Source organism: Marmota flaviventris, chromosome 4 (assembly GCF_047511675.1).
Source record: "Marmota flaviventris isolate mMarFla1 chromosome 4, mMarFla1.hap1, whole genome shotgun sequence".
NCBI classification, from domain to species: Eukaryota; Metazoa; Chordata; class Mammalia; order Rodentia; family Sciuridae; genus Marmota; species Marmota flaviventris.
Window position 1 is genome coordinate 32,781,236 of NC_092501.1, and position 26,817 is coordinate 32,808,052.

Genomic DNA, 26,817 nt, shown 5'->3' on the forward strand with positions numbered 1-26,817 from the left:
AGAACAAAAAGTTTGGATAGTTTGGATTTTTTTTTTCTTTTTTTCAGTAGTGGGAATCACAGGGTCTCATGCATGCTAGGCAAGCACTCTACAACTGAGCTATATCACTTGCCCAAAAGTTTGGTTTTTTTATTATTTAAGGAATTTATTATAATCCATTGGAGGATCTTGAGCAAGAAATGATAGGGTTGATTTAAAATTTTAAGAGATCATAAAACATGCAGTCTCATTAAAAATTTGATGAAACATTCATTTTTTAAGGGCTCACATAGTAGTTTTAAAAATTAAGTCAGAAGAAATTCTATGACTAATGCAGTTTAGCTCACTGAAATACAATTGGTTTTTTGGTTTTGTTGTGTTTGGTGCTAAGGACCAAACCCTGGGCTTTGTACATACTAATAAGCACATGTTTTACCACCCAGTTATATCTCCCCAGCCCCAAAATATAATTAATTTTAAATCATTTGATACAATTTAAGACTAGAATAAATCTTATCATTCACATACTCTCCAATATGTCTTCTCAGTTGAAATTAAAGTCCAAACACTGACATTCAGAGCTTTTTACAAATTTACAATGGTTTTAATCAAGTAAATATTTCCCTTTCAAATTTTCTTAAGGCTATAGATGAAAATTAAAATGTCTTGGGATTTATGTTGCAATCAAAATACATCATCTACTTATAAAATTATCAATATTTCCTAGATAAGAAAAATTTGAAGCACCACTTCAGAGCTGAAGTGGAGATTAAAAACAAGAACAAATGTATATATCACACTGTTGCCAATTTTATATACTCTCAAGTCTGTATTAGTTTATCATCCAAATTTTTATTATAAAAATTATTTTCCAAATATATTACAATAATACAAAATTCATTTTATCTTAATTTTGACAGTACTGTTTACTTAAATAGTTAACAAACAAAACAGTTTTGCAAAGCAAACTTCCTTCCCAGTTGTTTATTAGAAAATAAAATGTAGACAGTAAAATTTCATTAATTAGGTCCAACAGACAATTAATATGAATAGTAAACTGGGGGAAAAAGCAACTTGGCTAACTTCTCAGGCCTTAAAACTTTAGCCTAACAAAATAATAAAAGGCAGTGCTTGGCACATAATATGGGGTCTTAATATGTATTACTGCATTTAATTCTATTTAGTTTTGTTTTTGTTTTTTTGTTTTTAATGTGGTGCTGGGGCTCAAACTCAGTGCCTCAGGCATGCTGGCAAGTGCTCTACACTGAACCACAACCCCAGCCCTTACACTTCATTAATCCTACTTTGCATGTACCCCACTTCTACAGCAATTACACTCTTAGTAAGCAAACTATTTTTAAAATGTAAGACTACCTCACTGAAGAGGCTAATTGCTCTAATATGTTTTTTAAATTTCTACTTAATTTTAGTTTTTTACATGTTGTGTAAAAATAAACTTATAATTAAGGTTTCATTGCATTTGAGAATTCATCTTTCAGCCACTGCTTAACAAACAGCAGAATAATCTGATCTCAGTACAAAAATCACTTTGTTTTCCAGACGTTCTAACATTATCCGTCAATTAGTTGGCAAGTTAAAATCTGATTTTCCAATGCTACCTCACACCATTTTTGCAACTTTTTATACCAACTCCTGCTATCTGAATATGCTCTTGGAATCTAATTTTATGCAAACAAATCTAATTTTATCCAAATAGGAAATGAAAAGTCAAAACAACTATATGACTTTATGAAGTAGGATAAATTATTTCATGACTATTTTATGTTTTAGAATGATACCCTCCAATAATGTAATTTATAGTTGATCACTGTAAAACACAACAAAACAAAACACAAACAAACAAAAAAGACAGCATTAGTTCTTATGCTACAAGGAAAGCTGTTATCCTGAAGTCAGAAGGTTTGAAAATTTCAATGCTTTTTTACAAGTGGCACCTAATTTTTGTAAAGACAAATATACTCAACCCAATAACATTATATGAAAGTCACCAGTGGGAAAAAAATCAACAAAATCTGACTTTAAAACTAGTTATTGGAATCTTAATAGCATTTAAATAATGTAGTGTAGACCTGGGCTAAAAGAACAATTAAGGCAGGTGGCACACAACAATTAAGGGGTGTGTGTGTGTGTGTGTGTGTGTGTGTGTGTGTGAGAGAGAGAAAGAGAGAGAGAATACATAAGCAACCAAAACATCATATTAAATCTCACATTATTTTGGATATTTTAAGAAAAGTTACTTTTAATTGCACAAATATTTCAATCAAAAAACAAACTGCCGTACACTGACCATGTGAATAACCACATATTGCCTGTATACAAGGTTCAAAGAAAGGAGATACAGTACAGTATTTTAGCTGCCAGTACTGAAAGTCTCAAGACTGAAGTCTAAGTGTATCCCTTGGAAGAGAAACTTGGCCTTTCTTCCCCAAAGATGTATATTCCTTTTCTTCTCCAGATGTAGTTAACTAAACAGATATTCCCAAAGTAATGAAGACTCATTTCAAGTAGTTACTCTGCTTGCAAGTTTTATTTACATGGGAATTGTTACTAGTGGTTTTTAGTGAAATCCTTGTATTTACATTATATATATGTATATATACATTTACACTTGAAAGGTAAACAAACTGTACAATAATAAAAAAATAAGAAAAAGAAATATAGTAACTTAGGTCCAATTCAGGAAATGAATGCATAAAAGTAAGATTAAATTTAGGCAGGTAGTATAATCTCAATGAGATTACAGCCAGAGGTTACATCCCCTTTATTAGGGTCACCAATACCAAGGAAATAGTTACCAGACTTACAAGGCCATCCTGAAACCTATTAAGACTCTGGGTACTCCCTTAATATTGTATTAAACTACCAGTTTCCACCAAGCCAGCCCCTATGATGGGGTTAACTTCTGAGGATTCCACTAGTAATCTCTAGGCTAGAAGGACCCATAGGGTAAAATATACCGGTACTCTCTGGTCCCATACTTCTAAAGAGGCAGTCACTACACTCACAAGACTCTCAGATTTGTTAGTTTAAAGACTATACATATACCACTAACAGAAATAGTGTGCTTAGGTTTTCTTTCAAACCACACTGCAACATAAAACATTATAAATTATTAACTGAATAGTATGTTATACATATACTCATAAAACTCGAGTGATTTAGTTCAGGTTTGAAAATTAAACATAAAAAATTTAATGCCAATTTATCAATGATTAATAATTTATCTGCTATGCCATCAGATTAAAAAATTATTTTTACCTTTTTCTTTTACTCTTATTTCCACTGATTACAAAAAAACACCTTATGCATAGTGTTTCACAAGGAATAAACCTTAGCTACATATAAGATTTCAATTTTCAAACTGGAATTAACAAATTTTGTTTCTACAGACAGAGGAGGAATTTTAACTAAAAATTTTAAAGTCTTATCAAGTAGTATGCTATTTAAGAACTCTCAGAATTCATTAATTTTTACTCTAACCAGTGAAAAATCTCATTATATTTTTGGACTTTAATCCCAAAGTCAAGTCTTCAGTCCATTAAAGTGCAAATAACTTCCTTTTTATCAGTTATTTAGTTTTCTTAATGTTAAATTACTAGGTGAACAATTTGTTATACTAGAACAGAAAGACTAAAGATATTTGAATGGTAAGAATTCTTTAAGGAAGAAAAAGAATTTCCCATCAAAAACGAATAGACACAATACTGTGGGAAAACATTTAAACAAGAAACAATCTCCTACTAATGTTCCAGTTCCCAGATAATTTAAATTTGCCCCAACCTGTGAACAAAGATAAACAATTTCAGTGACTTAGTTTACAATCAAAGTTGCTAATTCTTGGTCTAAAATATCTGCAAATGGTCAGAACTGGAGATAATACCATACTATAGTATTTCAGAGGTTAAATTAGTATTTAACAATCCTAAGTGACCTCCATAGTGCCTTTGTGGTAATTGTTAAAAAAGAAAAGATGTAAAAATTCGAAGTATCTTTGAAGCTATTTTAAAAATTTATTGCATTAAACTGTTTACTCCAAATTATGGAGTATGTAATAACCATTTAGACTTTTTCCTCTGAAAAATGGCTCTCCCTACAAAATACTTTTTTTTATTAATACTGTTAATAAATTCCTTATTTCCTTTGCTTCAGCCATGGAATTTAAAATCAGCAGTTTCCACCTCTTGATTCTTTTAGATTCTCCAACAATTTTCTTTCATGCTTTTTACATAGAACACAGAAAACTTTCACCACCCCCCACCTCCCGAAAAAACCTACATTTTTTATATTTCAGTTAGTCTGTTAATTTTTAAGATTAGCTTTTCAGAGCAGGACTGCTGTTCTTGTCTCCTTCTTTAATATCCTTCATTACAGATGCAAAGACCTGGAAATTATATAAAATAAAGATTAGTCCTCAAGATCTACCACCCAGATTAAAGTGACAGATTAAATAACTATAGCATATAAACATGAAAAATCTTTAGTACATTTAATTATCCCTGAAATTTTTTCATTCTCAAATCCCAATTTTTTTAAACCTAATTTTATGGAATATGATTCAATTCCAATTTTCATCAATTGCCAAATATTCTTATATTAGTATTTAGTAACAGAACATTTTCTGGACCAACAGTCATTCCTACAGTCCATTTTCATAAGCAATAAATCTGTGCACTTATAGTGCCAATTGTCTGTATCATTAATAGATCAAGACATAATGCTTCTTTTATGTCACCTAACTTAGACCACTGTTATTTCCCTTCACAAACAATACAGTCAAAAAATCCATGATTAAGATGGGTGCAATGGTGCACACCTATAATCCCAGCCATTTGGGAGGCTGAGGCAGGAGGATCACAAGTTCAAAGCCAGCCTCAGCAACAGCAAGGCCCTAAGCAACTCAGTGAGACCCTGTCTCTAAATAAAATACAAAATAGGGCTGGAGATGTGACTCAGTGGTTGAGTGCCCTTGAGTTCAATCCTTGGTACCAAAAAAAAAAAAAAAAAAAAAAAAAAGCCACGATTATATATTAGATTCTTTCTACTGCCAACCTTTAGTACATAGCAGATGTTTAATAAAATCATTGTTTATTTCAGATATCTAAGTAATTTTTTAAAATATTTTTTTTAGTTGTAGGTGGACATAATACTTTTATTTGATTTATTTATTTTTATGTGGTGCTAAGGATTGAACCCAGCACCTCGCACGTGCTAGGTAAGCACTTCACCGCTGAGCCACAACCCCAGACCCTCTAAGTAATTATTTAACAGCTCTGCTAAACAAATGATCATTGTGATTTGAAGTTCAATAAAAAGTACTACTGAACTTACATAAAAATAAAGCTATAAATTTGGACATGTAGAAGAAAGATAATCTATTTTACATTCTTGCTTTTTCAAAGCCCCAAATTATTGAGGGCTGGGGATATGGCTTAGTTGGTAGATTGCTTGCCTTGCATGCACAAGGCTGTGGGTTTAATCCCCAGCACCAAATCTCAAAGCCCTAAATTATTATTATTATTATTTTGGTACTGGGGAGTGAATCCAGGGGCACTCAACCACTGAACCACATCCCCATCCCTTTTTTTGTATTTTACAGAGACAGAATCTCACTGAGTTATTTAGGGCCTTGCTAAGTTGCTGAGGCTGGCTTTAAACTCGAAATCCTCCTGCCTCAGCCTCCTGAGCGACTGGGATTACAGGCATGTGCCACCATGCCCAGCCCAAAATTATTTTTTAAAGATATTACATTTTTGAACTCATATACTAACATTTCAGAAATATATAACTTTTTTACAAGAAGCCAACTGATTATTTTAGCATATCGATTACAAACTTTAAAGTGCCATTCTACCTGAGTCCATTTTTTGGTGCTATTCTGCATCTGAATGGCTGCAATACAACTGAAGAGCTTTTCTGATGTGATATCTTCTGGTAATTTAGTTAGAAACTGTGCTATATGAATAAAATCCATCTGTAGGAGAATATCTTCATATAATCGGAGGATTCCTAATCCAGTCCTAAATAAAAATTCCTCTCCATCTCTGCAAAATACATCCCAGACTCGACAGGCCAGATCAAGTGGTAGTGACTTGCTATAGAGTGTAAAGATCCTAAAATTAGGAGGAAAAATAGTCTTGAAGTTTTTCATTATTAATTCATTCACTCATTAAGCATCTTTATAAAAAAATGATGATAAATAAATGATTATTGTGATCTGTAGTTCAATTAAAAAAAATTAGGGATACAACAGCAAATAATATGGCTTATTCCCTAAACTTGAATAATGGAAAATTAAGTAATAAATAATAAAATTATGTGAATTCACAATCTTACATAAAGACAAAGCCTAATACAAACTCCAGATTAGTATAATAGTGTAGTGGTAAGGGTATGGAATCTGGGTTTGAATTTTCAATTTGCCACTGAGTTACTTGACCTTGACCAAGATATTTAGCCTTGCTGTGCCTCAGTTTCCTCGTTAGTAAACTAAAAAATAATAATACTTTCTACCTTAGGATTGCCTTGAAAATTAAAGGAATTAATAAATACAAAGTGTTTGGAGTGGTGTCTAAGCACATAAGAAATATTCATGGCTGGGGGTGTAGCTCCGTGACAATGCATGCTTAACATATGCAAGGCCCTGGGTTGAATTTCATCACCAAAAAGAAAAAAGAAAGGGAGAGAGAAAAAAAGAAAAAGGAAAAGGAATGTTCAATAAAAATTACTTATTGTTAGTGTATAAGGAAGCTAGATATCATCTTTAGTAACCTAATAAAACCTTATAATAATTCACTTTCCCTTCCAGCAAACATCCATTGTTTTGTTTGCTCCTCTACCAAGCTTTACTTATTACTTCCTTTCCAATAGAATCACCAAAATGGCTTTTCTTGTCCTTTCTAACAGTGTCTGACCATGTTATTCTTTATCCAATGGTGCATCAGGTGGCATTCTGGTTTGGGAAGTAGGAGAATAGGTACTAGAAGACTTGTCTTAAAATTGCCTTAGCAAATAAAAGGACACAACTTTTTAAAAATTATTTTTTAAAGTTGTCGATGGACCTTTATTTTATTTACATGTGGTGCTGAGAATCGAACCCAGTGCCTCAATACATGCTAGGCAAGCACTCCACCAATCCAGTCCATGATACAACTTTTTACCCTGATTAGTTTGAGGTAGGGCTGATGGAATCTGAAGGGAACTAAAGGCTCTCCCACAAAACAAAACAAACAAAAATTTAGCACTGCCAGTTACTCATTCTTATCTTGAAAAAATGATTCTGGGATTTGTATGTAATAAGTTCAACAAGGGTAGTGAAATAAAAGTTCATCTCTACTTCTTAAATTAAGGGTTTCTTTCCACCCCTTCCTCACAGAATTAGTATTTGATCTCAATTCTCTGGGTTTCATGATATAAAATCCTCTCCCATTATCTTGGGAAGAACTCTAATATTCCTAGTGAAAATGGAAGAGCATACATTGAAAATTAACTCAAGTTTTTTTTTTTAAAAGCCTGAGTAGAAGAAGGCCCAAGCTGGAATTACAGGTTTGTATTCTTAGCTACTAGGGAGGCTGAAGCAGGAGGATCACTAGCCTGGTGCTCAAAATGAAATTTTTAAAAAAGCTTTCCTAACAAGGCCCTATGTTCAATCCCCAATCCCCCTCCCTCCCTCCCTCCTTTTCTCTCTCTCTCTCTCTCTCTCTCTCTCTCTCTCTCACACACACACACACACACACACACACACACATATTTAAAAAAAGGAGGAGGAGGAGGTCCCAAAAGGCCCAAATAAGTGGGAAAATATCATATTTGATCAATAACATCACTTATTTATTTTTCTATATTAAAGCTTAATACCACTTACATGATTTTGAATGACTAGGTCTTAAAGTCTAAACTACCATGTGTACTCTTGTCAAAACTATCTTAAGATCGACTGTTCCATCTTTTTCAAAATGTTCACCCATCATTCTACAATCAATTGGCTACTGCTCTAAGTTCCAACAGATCTTGAATTGGAAAGATGAAGCACCTAGATAAGGCATCATTCTTCTGTCAGAAATCTGGATAAAGTTTTGAAAAACAGCCCTTGGTAAAGAAACACTATCAAAACTATTATAAGCCCTTGTGTGTTAAAAATAATAAATAGCAACTGACTCTGAGAGCTTAGCGCATGCGAGGTCTTGAAAGAGATAAAACATATAAAGCTACAACAGAAGACATAAATATTACTAATCCCTTTTATAGATAAGAAACTGAAACACAAATTGAGAGATTCTGACTTAAACCCAGAGTCCATACGCTTTTGTGGGGGCAGAGGGTACCAGGGATTGAATCCAGGGGCGCTTCAATACTGAGCCACATCCCCAGTCCTTTTTATGTTTTATTTAGAGACAGGATCTCGCTAAGTTCCTTAGGGCCTCGCTTTTGCTGAGGCTGGCTTTGAACTTGCGATCCTCCTGCCTCAGCCTTCCGAGCTTCTGGGATTACAGGCATGCGCCAGTGGACCTGGCCAAGTCCATACTCTTAATCAAATACATCCCCATAAAAATGTGGAAGTTTCTCTATTTCTAAGGAAAGGTTCTTTAATATGTATGATCCTATGCATGAAATTTACAATATTTCCTAAGCACAGAAAAAGTTATATAATTTATCTCCTTTTCATTATTATTTGTTATGTATTTTATGACTTACCAGTCTATCAAGTATATGTCTGGTGTAAGACTATAAGACTTGAAATGAAGAAATAGTTTGGATAGATTTTCTTCAAAGAAAACTTCAAATGTTGCAAAATATTTCAACATCTGCAGACAGAAAATTCAATAAAGTTATAAAAGAATATACACTAGAAAAATAGAACTAAGTTCTTAACATTAATAGAAAATCTTGTTTATTAGCACCTCTTTTGTGTCTTCACAAGTTCAAATTCAGATTACCTTAGTAATTATTGTCTTTTACTTTAAGGGGCATTCAGAATACAGAACATACAAAAGAAATAGTTCATTCAAATGTTCATACCATGCTGTGATCCACACGAAAAAAAGCCAATTGACATGGTTTATTCAGGAGATTTGCAAATGCAATGAAAGCATCTGCCTCTTCCAAATTGAGAATGAGCACTGCTGCGATGAAAGACATCCCTTGGACCTTTTGAGGAAAAGAAAATCAAAACAGATTTAAAATAACGATTCTCTACAGTTTATGTAATTGAATTTCTAAAAAATTACAAAGTTGTGTTACAAAGTAGAATTTACCAAGATTTCTTCTTTCTTCCCAGCAAAGGTAAATACAGAACACCCATAAAGGTAAATACAGAACACCCATAACAGTTTTGAATTCTAATTTTACATTTTTGTTCATGTGGTATAGTTTAATAAGTATGAGGGAAAAAAGTATCAATTTTTACTTGCTACAAAAATCTCAGTGTGTTATCTACTCAATTTTCATTTCCTCTCTAAATTCTTTCAAAATATAGAATATAGAATCACAAAGTTTAGTGAAAGCCAGGTGATTATTTTCATTTTTATAACAAATCTCTTTTGAGTTGGAAATGAGGAACTAAGAATAAAAGAGGTCTATAAAATGTGCTGCTAAAATTCTAAGAATGAAGTTTGTAGGGATTCAGATAACCTAGATTCCTGGTAAAGAGGAGAAAGAAATGGGGTAAACACCATTCCAGGATGGTGTTTAAGCATAGGCATAACAGAAGAAATGGGAATAACAGGTGAAGCACAAGATTTATGAGAAATGGAAGACATCTGAGAAAAGTAGGATATATTTGTATTATGAAAGGCCTTGAGTAAAAAGCCAAGGAATATAGATGTTTGCTTGTGAGTTATCAGTAGCAACTGTACATGTCTTTAATTTTTAAAAAGTTGTCAACTATTTACTTCTAATAGAGATTTATATGATGAACGTACACAGGGAGACTACAAAGAATAACTGTAATTACACAATGTTTTTCCCAAATATTTTGAAAGGGTAGCCTACAATTACTATCTATTACTAATTTTACTTTCTCAGTTCCTTTTTTTTTTTTTTTGGTAGCACTGGTAATTGAATCCAGGGGTGTTCTGCCATACAGCCATATTTCAAACCCTTTTATTGTTTTATTTTGAAGACAGGGTCTCACTAAATTGCTGAGGCTGGCCTTGAACCTGAGATCCTACTTGCCTCACCCTCCCACATTTCTGAGATTACAGGCATGCAACATCATATCCGGCTTGATATTTTTATATTGCAGCATACTTCAATATGGATTCCTGCTCCACTACTATATAATGTTGAGACTTCTCTTATCAGCATGATCAATGATATTTATTGTAAAACCCAGTGGGAAGTTTCCTATATTCACAGTAGTACTCTCTTAGCTTCTATGATTCCATATTTCTTTGCTCTCCTACTTCTCAGACTTCCTTGAAGATTATACAATAATTGGCTGTTTGATTTTGTAGAATACAAATCCCATGAGGACAGAGACTGTATTAGGCAGAGCAACTGTCCTTCAGAGATATTCAAATCCTAATTCCCAGAATCTGTGAAAGTATTACAATACATGGCAAAAAGGACTTTGCAGATGTGATTAAATAATAAAATCTTAAAACAAGATTATCCTGGATTATCAGGGTGGGCCCAAAGCAATCATTGAAGGACCTTAGAAGTAAAAAAGAGAAACAGGAGAGTCAGAGATTTTAAATGCTACACTGTTGGCTTTGAAGCCATGAGCCAAGGCAGAATAGACAAGGAAATAGATTTGGCCCTGGAACCCACAGAAGGAACACAGCCCTGCCAATATCCTGACTTGAACTGAGTGAAATCTATTTTGGACTTCTGACCTGAAGAAATATCAGTTGCATTGTTTGAGGCCATTAAGTTTGTGGTAATTTGTTATAGCAACAATAGGAATCTAGGGGCTGGGGTTATGGCTCAGAGGTAGAGCACTTGCCTAGCATGTGTGAGGCACTGAGTTCAATCTTCAGCACCACATAAGAATAAATAAAGCTATTGTGTGCACTTATAACTAAAAAAAATTAATAATATGTTTTTTAAAAAAACAATAGGAAACTAATACAGAGACAAGACCATGTCTATTCGTTCATGACTATATTGTTAGTCCACAATATTTACTGAATGGATACTAAGGGCAAGCTTTTAACCATCTGTAATAAAATGGTAGAAAAACAATAAAAGTATTAAAACTACATTTAATTGAATATAAGATACTGTTAATTTAAAAGTAGTATTATGGCTGTGCATAGTAATCCCAGCTACTCAGAAGGCTGAGGTGGAAGGATTTTGAGTTTGAGGCCAACAACATGGGTAAGGCCCCATGTCAAAAATATAAAAATAAAGAAAGTAATATATATACTACTAAAAAGGAAGAAATTACAATACTTTACCACTTAGAATTTTATTTTATGCATATTCATAAAGCTATTTAAAGCTCACTAAAATCCATTGCATATCACTTTGTGCATATATTATAGGAAAATAATAAAAAGTTGTTTCCACAGTTTTTTCAGAGTCAGATTCTTCTGAATATTCTGTATCTATTATTCATGATGTAACATACTGAAAAGGATATGTCATTTATGGTAGTATCAAAAATGTTTAACTTGAATCTAATCATGAAAAAAATCATGATAGTAGTATTTACATTTCATTGCATCCATGTTTAAAGGAAATGTAAGATATTCAGTGCCAAAAATTTAACCTTTACAGTTAAACTTACTATGAAAAAATTAAATGTCAACTTACATGTGTGCAAGGGATACCTCCTTTTAAATACCCGAAGCAAGAGAGTTTAAAGATTCACTCAAATTTCACTTTCTCCATAAGGACTATCTCACCACCATTTTAAATACAACCTGCTCTACCCCAAACATGTCAATTCTCCCCATTACCACACCATACTTTTTCCATAGCACTTATCACCTTTTACTATAACCTGACTTACTTGTTTTTTATTGTCTGTTTTCTCCTTCTAAAGTGTAAGCATTATAAGGAGAGTAATCTTTTGTTCACTAAGGTATCTCAAGTGCCTAGAACAATGCCTAGCATACAGCAATAATAATAAGCATGTAAATATTTGTTGAGTGCGTGAGCAAATACAAATGAACATGCAACAAAACAAAGTAAATTTTTATCAGACAGCCACCTTATGGTAAGGACCCTAAAGTTCTTCTATTTTAAGGCAAACGTGAGAAGATGAAGGTTTCATACCTTCTAGTTATATGTAACTATTGAACACTAACATTTTCTTTGTTCCTTCCCAAAATTCAACTACCATAACAGTAAAGAAAAAATGAGTACTAATTCTCATAAGAGAACAAAGAAAATGGAAAACAATATGAACAGTATATAAAAGATGTTAATAGCATTTTATAAATTTTAATTTAAATAAAGGAAATGTTGAAAGTAAAAGATCTGTAGAGGAGGAAGCCAATAATCAGTGAACCAATTCAGCAACAAAATGCTGTAAGGCTCAGGAACTGAAGTTATTAGATACCTCTGAAACTGAGTGGTAGGGCCAAAAGTAGAGTTTGTACACCCCATAAAAGAAGGAAATCCCCTCCTTTGTCTTATATGGATAGGTGCCTATTCTTCCCTTAACCTGGCCGAATATAAGAGTTTTATTTTATAGAGGAACAGTGAGGGGAAAGAGGTTTAGTGAGAGGGGGGATAAAGGAATCACACTGATAGCAGAAGCATTAAATAAAATTTTATAAATCAAATGATGAAAAATCCCTAGGAGCAATCTCACAAAGCTGGCAGCCAGTCTTATAAGCTCCTGACAAGAGATGGAAAGTCTCCTCTCTAGGTAAGTTGATCAGCCCAAAGAAAGCATTCAGGTATATTTAATATGTATTGTAAATGTCTAATACAACATAAGAAATTTGATAATAGATAAAATGTTCATATTCAAAAAACGGATTGAAACAAATACTTACATAACCAACATCAGGTCTGTAACATGTATATGCCCCTAAGATACTATGTAAAACATCGTGATATGGGCCACCCTTAGGAGAGAAAAATAAAATTTTAAACTATATGAATAATTGTCTCTAGGTTATTTCTCACATGTTAAAAAACTGTTGCATTTCCTAAATGACTAGTTTTAGTGTATTAACAATTATCAAAAATATTATAAATGCATTCTACCAAGATATTTTAAAAATTATTAACAAAAATATTCAATGATGAATAACAAAAAAGTCAAATATGCTCATTTGATGAATGCAAGCTATATAATGCAATATAATGTGCAAACAATTTTAAAGACTTCTAGACTTGGTACAATAGGAATAAAATTAACACAGATTATTATTTTTTTCTTCTGGCTAGGACAGGGGGGAATTGCTGGAGCCTGAACCCAGGGCCTCATACATGCTCTAGGACTGAGCTAAACACCGAGAGATTTCATTTTATGTAATACAATTTGAACAAAAGAGAACCATCAAACTACAACTAAATTAAATTGTATTAATAATTTTAACCTTAACAGAAAAAAATTTTCTCAGTTTATCAATCATACACCCTATATTATAAAACTATTTCTTCCCATTTCAATGGTAAAATTTAAAAATAATTAACCACTTCTTCCTATAAAAACTAAATAGGAAAATAAACTATTCCTATTTCAGTAGCAATTCTGAAAAATTTTAAGTCTTGAGGACAAAGTTTATTATATTTTAATAATTTACTAAGCAAAAATATTAAGAATTCAAATATCTTACAGAATAAAAATATTATTAATATTTTAAAAATTCACCATGATAAAAGTGTATTAAGTACTTATTACACAAAAGGTATTATGTGCTTTGCTACCTACAATGTATTTCCATCAGTAGAGCAAAATAATAGAAATTTCATACTAGTTTTGTACTTTTTGTATACGGGCCCCAATTTTTCTAGTTCTGCTTTTTAAAAAATAATAGCTATTCATTTCGAGAATTTGTCCCCTTGGACATTGAAAGACTAAAAAATAGTAGTTACAATTTCGTTAGAAACCCTCACCTTCTGAAAGATGTAGAGAGATGGAAATGTACGGGATATGTCCAACTTAATTAATTCCAGACTGGCCTCTCGGTCAGCAACAGATACACCTGTATTTACCAAGTAGATAAAATTTCAATGATCACTTGGCTGTAACATGTTCAATTTTGTAAACACAGAATGAACATTCAGCATATATGTTATTTAAGGAAAGTTAAAAGTGGAATTATCAAGAAACAGTTCAAGAAATGCCATATTACTTTTGCTAGAACTTACACTCTAATATGAAGAAAATATCTACACATTTATCAGAAAAATATATGGTGAAAGAACTCTGCTTCCAGTTTTTATAAAATGTAAGGGCAGGATATTACTCCCATGGTAATAACTAGGGAAAAAATACATATATCACATTGTAAAAATTACTATAGAGATGATAAACAGAGGTCTAGAGGACTTACAATTACAGGAGGGTAAGAACCTTTCCTATGGAAGTGAACATCAGTGGCCATTTTTCTTCCTAGAAGCCTCCAAATCTAGGAATGGGTTTAGAATTGAGCTTGCCAGAGGCAAAAGCACTCTGCTTGAGGAAAGAAAAACCAAAAGAGTTTTCATCGCCAAATAAGATTGAAGTGACATAGGAATCTGGAGGAGCCTTGAATTTGGTATATCTGATTTTCCCCTATAGAATTTTTGCTGAATGCATGGGATCAGGTTTGAAGGTAAAATGAAATCACCCAAAGTCACATGGTCCTTGGGAGAGCATCTCATTGGAGAAGAAGCCTATAATCAAAATAAGATAGTTCTTCCCATGAAGTAATATGAAACCTGAGATGAACTAACTCTATTGAAAGCTGCAACTTGGCCCCAACTTAGGTTAACTACTGATTGAATTAAGGCGATAAATCCCTAATCCAACTACCTGAAAGGAACCTGCTTCCTCTGCAAGGGAAACATCAATTTCCTTTTCTGTATTCTTTTTTTTTAATATTTATTTTTTAGTTTTAGGTGGACACAACATCTTTATTTTATATTTTTATGTGGTGCTGAGGATCAAACCTAGCGCCTCATGCATGCTAGGCAAGCACGGTACCACTGAGCCACACAACCTCAGCCCCTCTGTATTCTTTTTATATACAGTATCTGGCATACCATTAAAACTTTTAAGATATGCAAAGAAGCAGGAAAACAGGACTTATAATCAAGAGGAAAACCAGCCAACAGAAGCAGACCAATGGGTAATCCAATGTTGGAATTAACACACAAGAATGGGGTCTGTTATAAATATGTTAAAGAAAATAGGGAAAACATATCATAAAATATAGAATGGAAGGATGAAGAAATTCAATAAAGAAACATAATATAAAAGAATAACCAAGTGAATGTTCTAGAATTACAAATATACCACCTAAAATTAGAAACTCTTTGGATAGATTAAATAATATACTAGATAGAAGAAAGGATTAGTAAACTTGATTACAGGTTAATAAAAATCACTCAAACTGAAGCAGAAAGAGAAAAAAAATTAAAGTATAAGAGTCTTGTTAAATGGTCTACCATAAACATAACTGAAGTACCAGAAGGAGAACAAGAGAGATGGAGCTGAAGTAATATTTGAAAAGATAATGGCCAAAGAGTTAAATAATAACTGTAAGTTATAAATACTCAGGAAATAAGAAAACTGTGATTAAATAGAACACTACTTGTGATTTATATTTTAAACTTTTCCTATTTCAAGGGCAATTATGAAAAATTTTAATTCATGGGATAAAACTTCTATTTTAAGTTTAGTAGTCAAAAATATTAAGAATTCAAATATCTTACAGAATAAAAATTCAATTTCTACCAAAGTGCAACTTTATTTACTCATAACAAAATGTCTGAGAAGTTAGTTTTTTATTTTAATTCTTACAATTTTGATGCTTCATAACAGTTTAAAAGAAATAATGAAACAGTTGAAATCCTACCTGTCTAAAACTTGTACATCTTCACCTTCCTTGTACTTTTAATTCCCCACAAGTAACTGACACAGGAAACAGGACTTAGGATGATACTTACATAAACACAGAAATCAAGTCTTCTCCCTAATGTTATTTAGTAAAATTTCCCCACCCTAATGTTCATTTTTTAAAACAGAAAAAAAAATTAACATCCTTCTAGAAAACCACTATAAGATAGGCACCATTTCTCTATCCAAAACTGTGTTCATTTTTAAGTTTTACTTACTGGCAAGAGAAGAGGGTTTGCTTTCTATAAAATAAACAAATATATAAAAGTGACTGACAGAAAAACTGTTCCTCATTATTAAAGCACAGTAGATGGTTAAGTAAATTTACTTAAACTCAATAAACTATGATGAGAGAGAGAAAATCCTCTCGTTTTCTCCAAAATGATTAGGGAAAAAAATTGATGAGAGTAGAGGGAAAGAGGGCTATGGGTGAGTTAAATGAACAAAGAATAAAGCACAATAAGAATTATAAATATTGGGGAATAAGTGAAAGTCAGTGGATGGGGAAAGACAAGAGGTCACAGTGAGAGATGAAGAACCTCTATCCTTAAGTAAGAGTTTGGCCTAAAACTACTTCATTGCTTTAACTGCTATGATTTAAATCCTGAGCCTTGGAGTACAACAAATCTGGTTTATATAACCCAGGTTCTCTGCTTACAAGTTGTTTAGCTTCTCTAAGCCTCAGTTTTCTCTTGTATAATTCAGAATAATACCTATGAAAAAGGTTATTAAGATTCAGTGAGATAAAGTATGTAAAGCAGTTACCACAGTTCCTGGCATATGGTATAAAACCACACTATTATCTTCAGTAATTAGATTTTCATCCTGAAATTATTAAAAACAAAAATCGCACCTTCTGTATCATTTTCTGAATTTGATTCACTGAAGCTTTTCCACCGTTCTTTTGCTCTTGAAAGGAAGATTTCATAAAGTTCTGGGGAAAAATTTATAAATTGTAAGAAAGAAATATACTCACATATTTTCATTCTTTACCTATTATAGGTCAGGTCTCCCTGGTATAGTGGATATTGAAAAAAAATAGTACTTAAAAACACTTAATTCTACTGAAACTACTCATTATACAACCAGAAAGATAGCAAATAGAAATGCTGGTGATTGACCATTCAAGAAGTTACAATATAGAATCCAAGTATGAGGCAGGAGGAATGCCATTTTGCTCAAGGAGTGCATAATTTTTGGAGCTAGTCAGACCTAGATTCATATTTCAACCTTGCCACTTAATATCTGCGGGACTTCAAGAACGTTACTTAACTACTCTGGAACTTGGCTTTCTTCATCTGTAAACTACAGAAAAATAACACCTACTCAGAGGTTTACTGATGGTTAAACAAGAGATTTTATGTAAAGCTCCTGGCACTTTATAGACCCTCAATAAATGTTAGTTCTTGCTTTCTTCCTCTCCTTAAATTGGTTTCTCTATTATTATATTGCTAGCTAAAGCTACCGTACTTCATGAGGAATTGGTCTAAAGTCTACATACAAAAATTTTTATCCCTATCTTTATATTTTATGTGCCCTATCACTCACTTTTTGAGAATACCATTATGATCCCATATACAGTCTCATAAAACTTCAGCAACAGAAAAATTGAAACACTTTTCTCAACTCTCAAATTTTAATTGTTTTTACTTTATATACATTACAGATATTTAAAACTACACAAAAATAGCAAATTTCAGTGATAGAAAAGCAAAAAGTATTTCTTGCCCACCAACTTTTATGGATTGTCCAAAACACCAAGAACATTTTTTTTACTTAAATTAACTTTTGTTTTCTTTGCAGTACTGAGAATTGAACCCAGAGCCTTGGGCATGCTAGGCAAGCACTCTACTGAGCTACATTCCCAGTCCTTTTATTTTATTTTGAGACAAAGTCTCACTTAGTTGCCCAGGCTGGTCTCAAACCTGTGATCCTCCTGCATTAGCCTCCCGAATAGTTGGGATTACAGGCATGCATCACTTTGCCAGTGTAAATGAATTCTTATTCAAAATTTATTTTTATTTTGAAAGGTAAAACATGGACATGATTTCTAAAAAATATGAACAGTACAAAATAATATAGAGTACAAACTCAGTTTCCTTCTCTGAGATACAACTATGGTTACCAGAGCTCCCATAAACCTTTCAAAGATGAAAATATGCATGTGAAAGTATATGCCCAGATAGCCTCCTTTAAAAAAAGAAACAGCAACAAAGTAGCAATAGATTACATGCATTGATCTGTATCCTACTTTGTTATTAGAAATTGTTCCACATTAGTAGATACATTTTTTTTCCCTAAAAACACAGCATTCCAATGATTGACTATACCAAAACATGTACTCTTATATTGCTAAGAATCAGAACATTATAAAATAACTGACTACATATATGTAAAATAGACTAGCTACTTTAATTTTTTTCTCTTTTTTATTCACTTTTCATTAGTATTAATGGTTTGGAAAGAAATTTAAAAGGAAAAAATAAAACTTCACATTTCTACTACTTGTATTCAATCCCATCAATTTGGTAGAAGAGGTATATATAATTTTAAAATGTATGGAAACAATTATTTGGGGTTATCAGGCACCAAACTTTATCTCCATACTTTTTTTTTTTTTTTTCTCTTTGGCACTGGGGACTGAACCCAGGATCTTAAGCATAATTCACGCTTTTTAAAATTTCAAACTAGTTTTAAGTCAGGTCAACTTTATTATTTTACACAAATTTTAAAACTGCCTCAGAAGAAGAAAGCTTCAACAGAGAAACCCATTACTTTTAGAAGTCATGAAATTCCTCCAGTAATAAAAATGCAGTGCAGTGATGCATCTCAGAACATCAAAGAATATCTCTCCAGGGAAGATTTTTATAGTTCCTATCTCTAATAAAGAGTTAACTGCATCTCAGTTTAATTCCATACCTGGCTCCCCTGATTTTATTTTTGAACAAAGAGAGAGCTTGAAGCCGGCCTAAGGATCATACCTTACACTTCCTAACAGAATACTTTGATTTCAGTGCATGTTTCTTTCACTTTCTGATTTTATGACAATGATGATACATATACTCTCAGGACAGAGCACTTTCACGAAAAACAATCCTTTGAGATAGCTGATAGGATCTTATCCTCATTTTACAGATGAAGAAAACTAAGACTTCTAGATGTTAAGTAATTTGCCCAAGGTCACAAACCTAATATATACAGTGGAACCAAGATTTGAATCACATTTGACTGACTTTAGAGCCATTACTCTTAGCTACTGCTCTCTAGTGGTCATAAATTTCATGATTAAAACAAATACAACAAGAAAGCATCAAATTATTAGTCATTCCAAAGTAAACAATATTATCTTATCAAAAAATAAATAAAAATTTAGAATCCACACCACAAATGAATAAGAGAATGAATTCCCTATTCCATTTCTAAATACATAAATGTTTGGTAGAGAAGACCTAAAATTATGTTGAAAATAAATGACTTACTTATGTTACAAAACTTATAAAGTTCAAACATAAAAAGAACTTTTTGATTACAGTGTCACAAAAGGTTAACACCTATTGAACCAACATTATAATGTACAAATTACCAAGCTTTCCCACATTCTAAAACCAAAGTTATCAAAACAAAAAAGAAAACTGCAAACAAAGCAAAACAAAACTTCAAATTACCACTAATCAAGACTTTTAAAATCTAACTGAAATTTATGACTATAATATAAAAACATTTCCTTCCAATCTTTCAAGCATAGAAAGCAAATGAATCTTTTGTTTTATTTGAAGAGAACAGCTACATAATATAGAATATAACCTTCTCTAGGGCAAGTTAAATTTTCATTTAATTTTAATGAAATTAAAATAATAAGCCCATTATCTCCTATCATCCTATATATAAGACACCTATAATGATCTCTAAAAATTTATAGGACACCTATAAAATAGTTTGATTTAGTTTTTTACAGCTGTCTTATATAGAGGATGACAGAACATAATGGGCTAAACTCTATTTCTTTCTAAAAGTTCTTTAAAATAACATGTTATAACAAGGAAGCTTGTGAAAAATTTTAAAATCATAAATAATCATTATATCCAAAGTTGGTATCACTTTTAAAATTAAGAAAAAGATTTAATTGTTGTTATAATTCTGTCCATTTACTTATAATGCTGATTGCTGCAATGAACATCCTTGCAGAAAAGCTCCTATTCCAGTCCTGCTCACTTCCCCAGAATAAATTATTAGAACTAGAAAAATATGTCAAAGATTATGTTTTTGTAGACTTTGGGCAAATATTTCTAAATTATTTTCAGTCATATCCCATATATGTAATTCTTTAATCCCTTAATTTGAGGGGTAGAAAAACAATACTTAGATATTCTTTGTTTGGTACTGGGGATTGAAGCACTGAGTCTACATCCCCAGCCTTTTTAAAATTTTTTATTTTGAGACAAGTCTGGCTAAATTGCTGAGGCTGACCTGGAACAACACAATCCTCCTACCTCAGCCTCCCAAGTAGCTGGGCATACAGATGTGTGCTACCATGCCTGGCTTTGATATTGTTTTATTTGGCTAGCACAATGAAAACAAATAAACTACAGTACAGTCAAGCTGTGGAATATAATATAGCTACAGTACATATGAGGTAGACTTTATGTACTAACATGGGATGTTCAAGATAAATTAGTGTGAAAAAACAAGCCACAGAATAATCTTAAGGCATAAACTACTTAAAAAAATATTTTTTAGTTGTAGGTAGACACAGTACCTTTATTTTATTTATTTAATTTTATGTAGTGCTGAGGATCAAACCCAGAGCCTCGAAAGTGCTAGGTGAGCACTCTACCGCTGAGCCACAACCCCAGCCCGCATAAACTCATTTTTTGTGGAAAAATAAAGAAAAAAGAAAACTTTAACAATGATTACATGTAAATGGATACTTTTCATGCACATGGAGAAAAGATCTAGAAGATCAGATACCAAATTGCCTATAGTGCTTATAACAGAATTAAGAATAAGAGAGTTTGGATTGAAGATACTTAAAAATGTCTGAATTTCATTACTGCTTGCATTTTGGGGCGGGGGTGATATGTACTGGGGATTGAACCCAGGGGCCCTTTACCACTGAGCTGCATCCCCAGTCCTTTTTATTTTGAGACAGCATTTTGTCTAAGTTGCATAGGGCTCTGCTAAGTTGCTGAAGCAGGCCACAAATTTGTAATCCTCCTGCCTCGGCCTTCTGAGTAGCTGGGATTACAGGCATATGCCATCACACCTGAAATATGCATTTTTTTTCAATAAATACAAAAAGAAAAACTTCAAAAGTTACAATAACAATATATTATATCTATTAAGAGATCTTAAATCTTTCTGTAGTGTTGTCTAGCACTAACATTTTCACTCAGACCTATTTGGCACCATTTTGTTATTTTTCTATTCAATAGCATCATAATTCTATTTAAACTTTAATTCATTAAAATTATTTTACATGTTACTACTATCTGTCAAGGTTTTTAGAAACTTAAATAAGAAAACTCCTTGAGTCTCCTTACTTTTTCTGATTTTTAAACTTCAAAAATTTAAATAAAAAAAAAACTCCAAAAGGACTGATATGGATAGAAAAGTAGGAAGACATTTGTAGCCTTTCTGCAATATTTGGTTTTGAGTAAAGGGGAAGCCTTTGCATATAGACTATTTTCTCTGTCCTTGCATATATGTATTCTCTCATTGCTATAGACTCTTAGAAGTTTTTGAAATTGACTAAGTTTATAATATTTGAATGTCAAGAATAATACTGATAGATGTACACTAAAGGAAAAAACCACAATCTTATTTATATAATAAGAAATGTAGCAACTTATTAAGTCATAAAGTTTGCAAGGAATGAAGCATGCTCTTAAAATGACATTTATGGTAGTGCCTTTTTAAAAGGCCATTCTACTAATTTGCTTTATAACTCTGGAAATGACTATTTGTATGTGTGGGAATAACTGAACATAGAATACAAACCAGGAGTGATATTTAGTTCATTTCCTACAGCTAGACTCCAAACTTTCCCACGAACACTAGGGGGCAATCCCTGCCACCACAATTCTCGAACTCTTCTTGTACTACGCCTAGAATTAAAGGAGGAGAAAAAAGGAGAAAGTTACTTTTTATACCAAAAATACTAGTTGCATGATGGTTTACCTACGGCCAAGTGATCAGATAGTTTTCAAGAATACAGAGAGTTAAATATGTAACACATTCTTTCCTCTGGGTTTCATGCTTATAGACAACAAAAGCCTACAAAATATTCATTACCTCAAAGATGGACAATATTAATTTGAAGAGGGCTACCTTTGACAGATACCCCTTAAACTAAAGATACAATAAGAATCAGAAATATATGGACAATTATAAAAACCAGGATAAGAGGGGCATAAAATGTGTGGCCAATCCAGTACCAAAAAAAAAAAAAAAAAAAGAAAAGAAAAAAAAATCACAAAGAATCTACTATAAGTAAGGCCCTAGTTTTTGAGGGGCAGTAGTCTGCTGAAAGAGTGTAGGCTTTGCAGTCAGACCTGAGTTGAAATCTAGTATATTCACTAATTGTATAACCTTGGGCAAATCACTTAACCCTGTCTAACTTTGAGCTTTCCTGTAAGATAAATGTGAACAAAAATACAAACACCTTATAATATTACTAAGAATTACATGTGATTACTTGTATAAAAACATAATATAACACTGTAGTCCTCTCACTTCTCTTCAGGGGATACATTCCAAATTCCTAGTGGATACTTGAAACCTCAGACAATACAGAACTCAATATATACCATGTTTTTTTCCTAATATAGACATACCTACAATAAAGCTAAGCTTAAAAATTAGGCACGTAAAAGATTAACAACAATAATGAAATTTTAACATTTATAAAAAAAATACTGAAATAAAAATTACATTTTCTCAAAAAATCTGGTTCTTTTATCTTTTCAACTAAAGGAAGTACTTTAAGCATCTCTTTGACATGTTTGAATTACAGGCATCACTACTTTTGCACTTGAGGCCATTAATAAGTAAAAGAAGGGTTATTTGAACATGAGCACTGCAAGACCATGACAGCAGTTGTGATACCCAAAAACGCTATTAAGTGACTAATGGGCAGATACTATATACAGCATGGATATACAATGTGGATATGCTAGGAAAAGGGACAATTTACAACCAGGACAGAGTGTGATGGCACAAGATTTTATCACACTTCTCAAAATGCTGCATGATTTAAAACTTGAGAATTGTTTATTTTTGGAATTTTCCATTTAATATCTTCAGACCTTGGCTGAACACAAGGTAACTGAAACTGCAGAGAGAGAAATGGATAAAGTAGGTCTACTCTATGTCTTACATTGTTAATATTAAACAAATCATCAATGTACATCCTAGACTAGGCACTGCAGAAGATATCCCCAACCCTCCAGTCCAGAGGGAAGATAAAGCATTTACAAAAATATTATCAAAAAACAAAAGTCAAAATAAGGCAGGAAGTATATTAGTCTCAAAATATGATGATGAGACATTTACTGAAGAGAAAGATTATCTATAACACATTTCCCTAATTGTGAGAGAGGCATTTTAACAACACTTTAATACTTGATAAATGATCTTAAAATGAATATATGTTTGCTTGTTCTAAAACCTGCTATTATATCAATAATGCATCTTACATTAATGGTATAATAGAATGAAGAAAATTTGGTAAGTAAGGAGACTAAAAGTTTCATGAATCAACTAAAATTTTTTAGATGAGTCGCAATGGATAGGGGAAAGATTTTGATAGGCACAGAAAATGGCCAGTAAGAGAAGTACATATTAGAAACTGAGGGATATATAAAAGCAAAGACATAAAGATAAACATGGAGATTTTCAGGCATTGATTGATTAGTGGTATAATTTAGCCAAAGCATAAGATACCTGACAGAAAGTAATAAAAATATAAAACTGGAAAGACAAGAAATTTGGATATGTACTTCAGGAAAAGTATGCTTACTTACATGACTTCCCAATTGGGCAGTATTTCATTGATCCAAATTACCATTGCACTTGCAATATTTTCTTCCTGTTTAAACCGTTCTTTCATTATTCTTTTTCTTTTATGTGCTTCTTTAATTTCTATATTAAAAAAGTAAGAATTATTTCAGTACAAATGAGCTAGATCAAAACCCCCTTCGTCTACCTAACTATAAAAAAGAGGTTTTCTCAAAAGAATCTTGTGATGGTAGAGAGGAGGAAAGGGAAAGTAGGAAAGGAAGAGAGAAAAAAATGGTCTTGATTTACATAATTTTAAAATAATATTCTATTCTACAAAAGTAAATGGAGGGGTTGGGTTGTGGTTCAGCAGTAGAGCACTTGCCTAGCATGCATGAGGCACTGGGTTCGATCCTCAGCACCACATAAAAATAAAAAATAAAGATGTTATGTCCACCGAAAACTAAAAAATAAATATTAAAAAATTCTCTGTCTCTAAAAAAAAAAAACAAATAAAATAAAGGTATTATGTAAAAAAAACCTAAATGGAATAAAGACGATAAAAATCATTCCCATAATAAATTGCTATTTCACATATTTATATTTTTACTTAAGGTACAAAGTAAAATCCTTTATGCATTAACTATGTAAAAAAGAAACAACTATGAGCAACTAACCAATACTCATTTTTCACAGAGGGGCTTATGAATCTCTTAATAATAAACATCATGACATTAAAAATCATTTTGCCAAGTTCAAGAATAAAACTTTTAAAAGGGCTAGAGCAGCTGGGTGTGGTGGCACATGCCTATAATCCTAGCGACTTCAAAGGCTGAGAAGGAGGATCACAAGTTCCAGGTCAGCCTTGGCAACTTAGTGAGACCCAGTCTCCAAAAAAAAAAAAGAAAAAAAAAAAAGCAGTGGTAGAACAACTCTGGGTTCACTCCCAGTTTAAAAAAAAAAAAAAAAAGATAACACTATCCAAGGGGTTGTCAGTATTTGCATTCAGACCAGTTCAACCCCTCTGAGTCTTAAAATTCTCTATATAATTCCATCACTTATGCTACAAACTCAACAAATTCTAATAAAAATTAATTAATTAAAAAAATAAAGAGCTGGAAAAATAATTTTGGTAGCACTATTAGTATACGAGCCTTTTTTGATACGATGTTTCACATTACTAATTAGATTGAAATAAAAAATTTCCCCCCACAAACTTATGTTTGCAGAAAATAACATGTCTAGAAATCAGAAGTCAGTTTCAGAAAAATAAGTGAAGAGAGAAATAAATCATAAATCATATATATAAAGCATTGTATATAATTTTAGAACCAGTGACGACTTTAGAGATCAGCTAGCCAAACTATTTTCAACCTATTTCATATATGCCTCAGAAACTATCTTGAGGGGCAAGGAGGATATCAAAGTAGCTCCACTTTCTTACGTTTGTTTAATGTATTTAGATTCTATATGTAAAATATTCCACTGCTTTAAAAAAAAAGAATGTTGGCCTGGGGATGCAGTTCCGTAGTATAGTGCTTTTTTAGCATGCATGAGGCCCCAGGTTCCATCCCAGTACTACAAAAAAAGTATTAAAGGGAGGCTTGAAAAACCGGATCTAGTCAACTTCCTCCCATATTCTACAGATTAGGAAACTAACATTAGGCCTATTTAAAGTATCAAAGTCACATTAAGATCAAATAAGATTAAAGTTGTGGCCTTTTGATTTCACAATTTAATATTATTTATATCATATATTTTTAAGGATCATTGAATTATCTATAACTATCTTAAATATTAATCAAATAGTAAAGTCAATGTTAGAAGCCAGTAAAATCTCACTGGGTATGTTAGAAATAGTTCAAATTCTGTATAGTAAAATAAACTCAGTTAATGTTTAAATTTTTTTTTTTTTCTTTTGGTGGGGAGGGGACTAGGGATTGAACCCAGAGGCACTTTATCACTGAGTCACAGCTCTTTTTATTCTGAGACAAGGTCTTGCTAAGTGGCTTAGAGCCTTGCTAAATTGCTGAGGCTGACCTTGAACTTGTGATCCTTCTGCTTCAGTCTCCTAAATCACCAGGATTACAAGCGTGCGCCACCTTGTCCAGCTCTGTGCAGGCATTTTATAAAGATATAACTGGCCTTATGTATACTGTTTAACAATAAATAAGCAACTTAATTTCCAAAATATAACAAAACCAGAACTGTATACTATTGTAATATCCCATTTATATAAGTTAAAGGAAAAAAAATCAGTTGTTAATAGTTCTAAAAAAAATATTAGCTGTGTAATATTTTCTTAAAATACATATTTATCCTGAACTAACAATGGTCAGTATATAAATATTGTTAAGGTATTCTTATATTACTTTTTTGGACTGGAGAAGAAAATTAAAAAAGAAATGTCAGTTTATATTCATGAAATAATAAAATTTAAGACTGGAGAGACTATAAGTCACAAATGTAGATTATATTCTCACAGCCACTTAAGAAGTTATCTTTAAATATTAAAAACTATTAAATATCAAAAATCTAAACATTGTAAAAAATGACATGTATGAGTAAATTCATGAATATGTTCATTTATAAACTGAGACAGTAGGAGTCCAAGTTTTATGACTACAATTTCAAGATATAGACAGTCAGTTATCTTTCTCCTCGTTAGTTTTGTAAAAGTTCTTGCACAAAAATTATGCACTTACTCCTCTTTAAAAACAAACTTAATTATAATAGTAGTAGAGAAAAAGAATTCAGTATCACCTTGAAGACAGAATTTATAAATTTCACTATCTTCCTATCAAAATTAACTTATTAAA

General features: G+C 32.2%; 1 protein-coding gene across 2 annotated transcripts in view; it reads right to left on the reverse strand.

The window, feature by feature from the left end:
• Positions 1-901: 901 nt before the first annotated feature.
• Positions 902-26,817, reverse strand: part of Tbc1d12 (TBC1 domain family member 12) — an 83,480-nt gene continuing 57,564 nt past the window's right edge. The window contains exons 5-13 of one of the 2 annotated variants that reach the window (XM_027939995.2): positions 24,025-24,142; positions 22,001-22,107; positions 16,857-16,937; positions 14,017-14,105; positions 12,948-13,019; positions 9,016-9,144; positions 8,692-8,801; positions 5,852-6,110; positions 902-4,381 (exon numbers count right to left, since the gene is read on the reverse strand). In XM_027939995.2, the coding sequence (XP_027795796.2) occupies positions 4,313-4,381; positions 5,852-6,110; positions 8,692-8,801; positions 9,016-9,144; positions 12,948-13,019; positions 14,017-14,105; positions 16,857-16,937; positions 22,001-22,107; positions 24,025-24,142 (1,034 nt within the window). In that variant the 3' untranslated portion in view covers positions 902-4,312. The remainder of the gene's footprint in view (positions 4,382-5,851; positions 6,111-8,691; positions 8,802-9,015; positions 9,145-12,947; positions 13,020-14,016; positions 14,106-16,856; positions 16,938-22,000; positions 22,108-24,024; positions 24,143-26,817) is intronic. The other variant, XM_071611079.1, reaches the window with a different exon arrangement.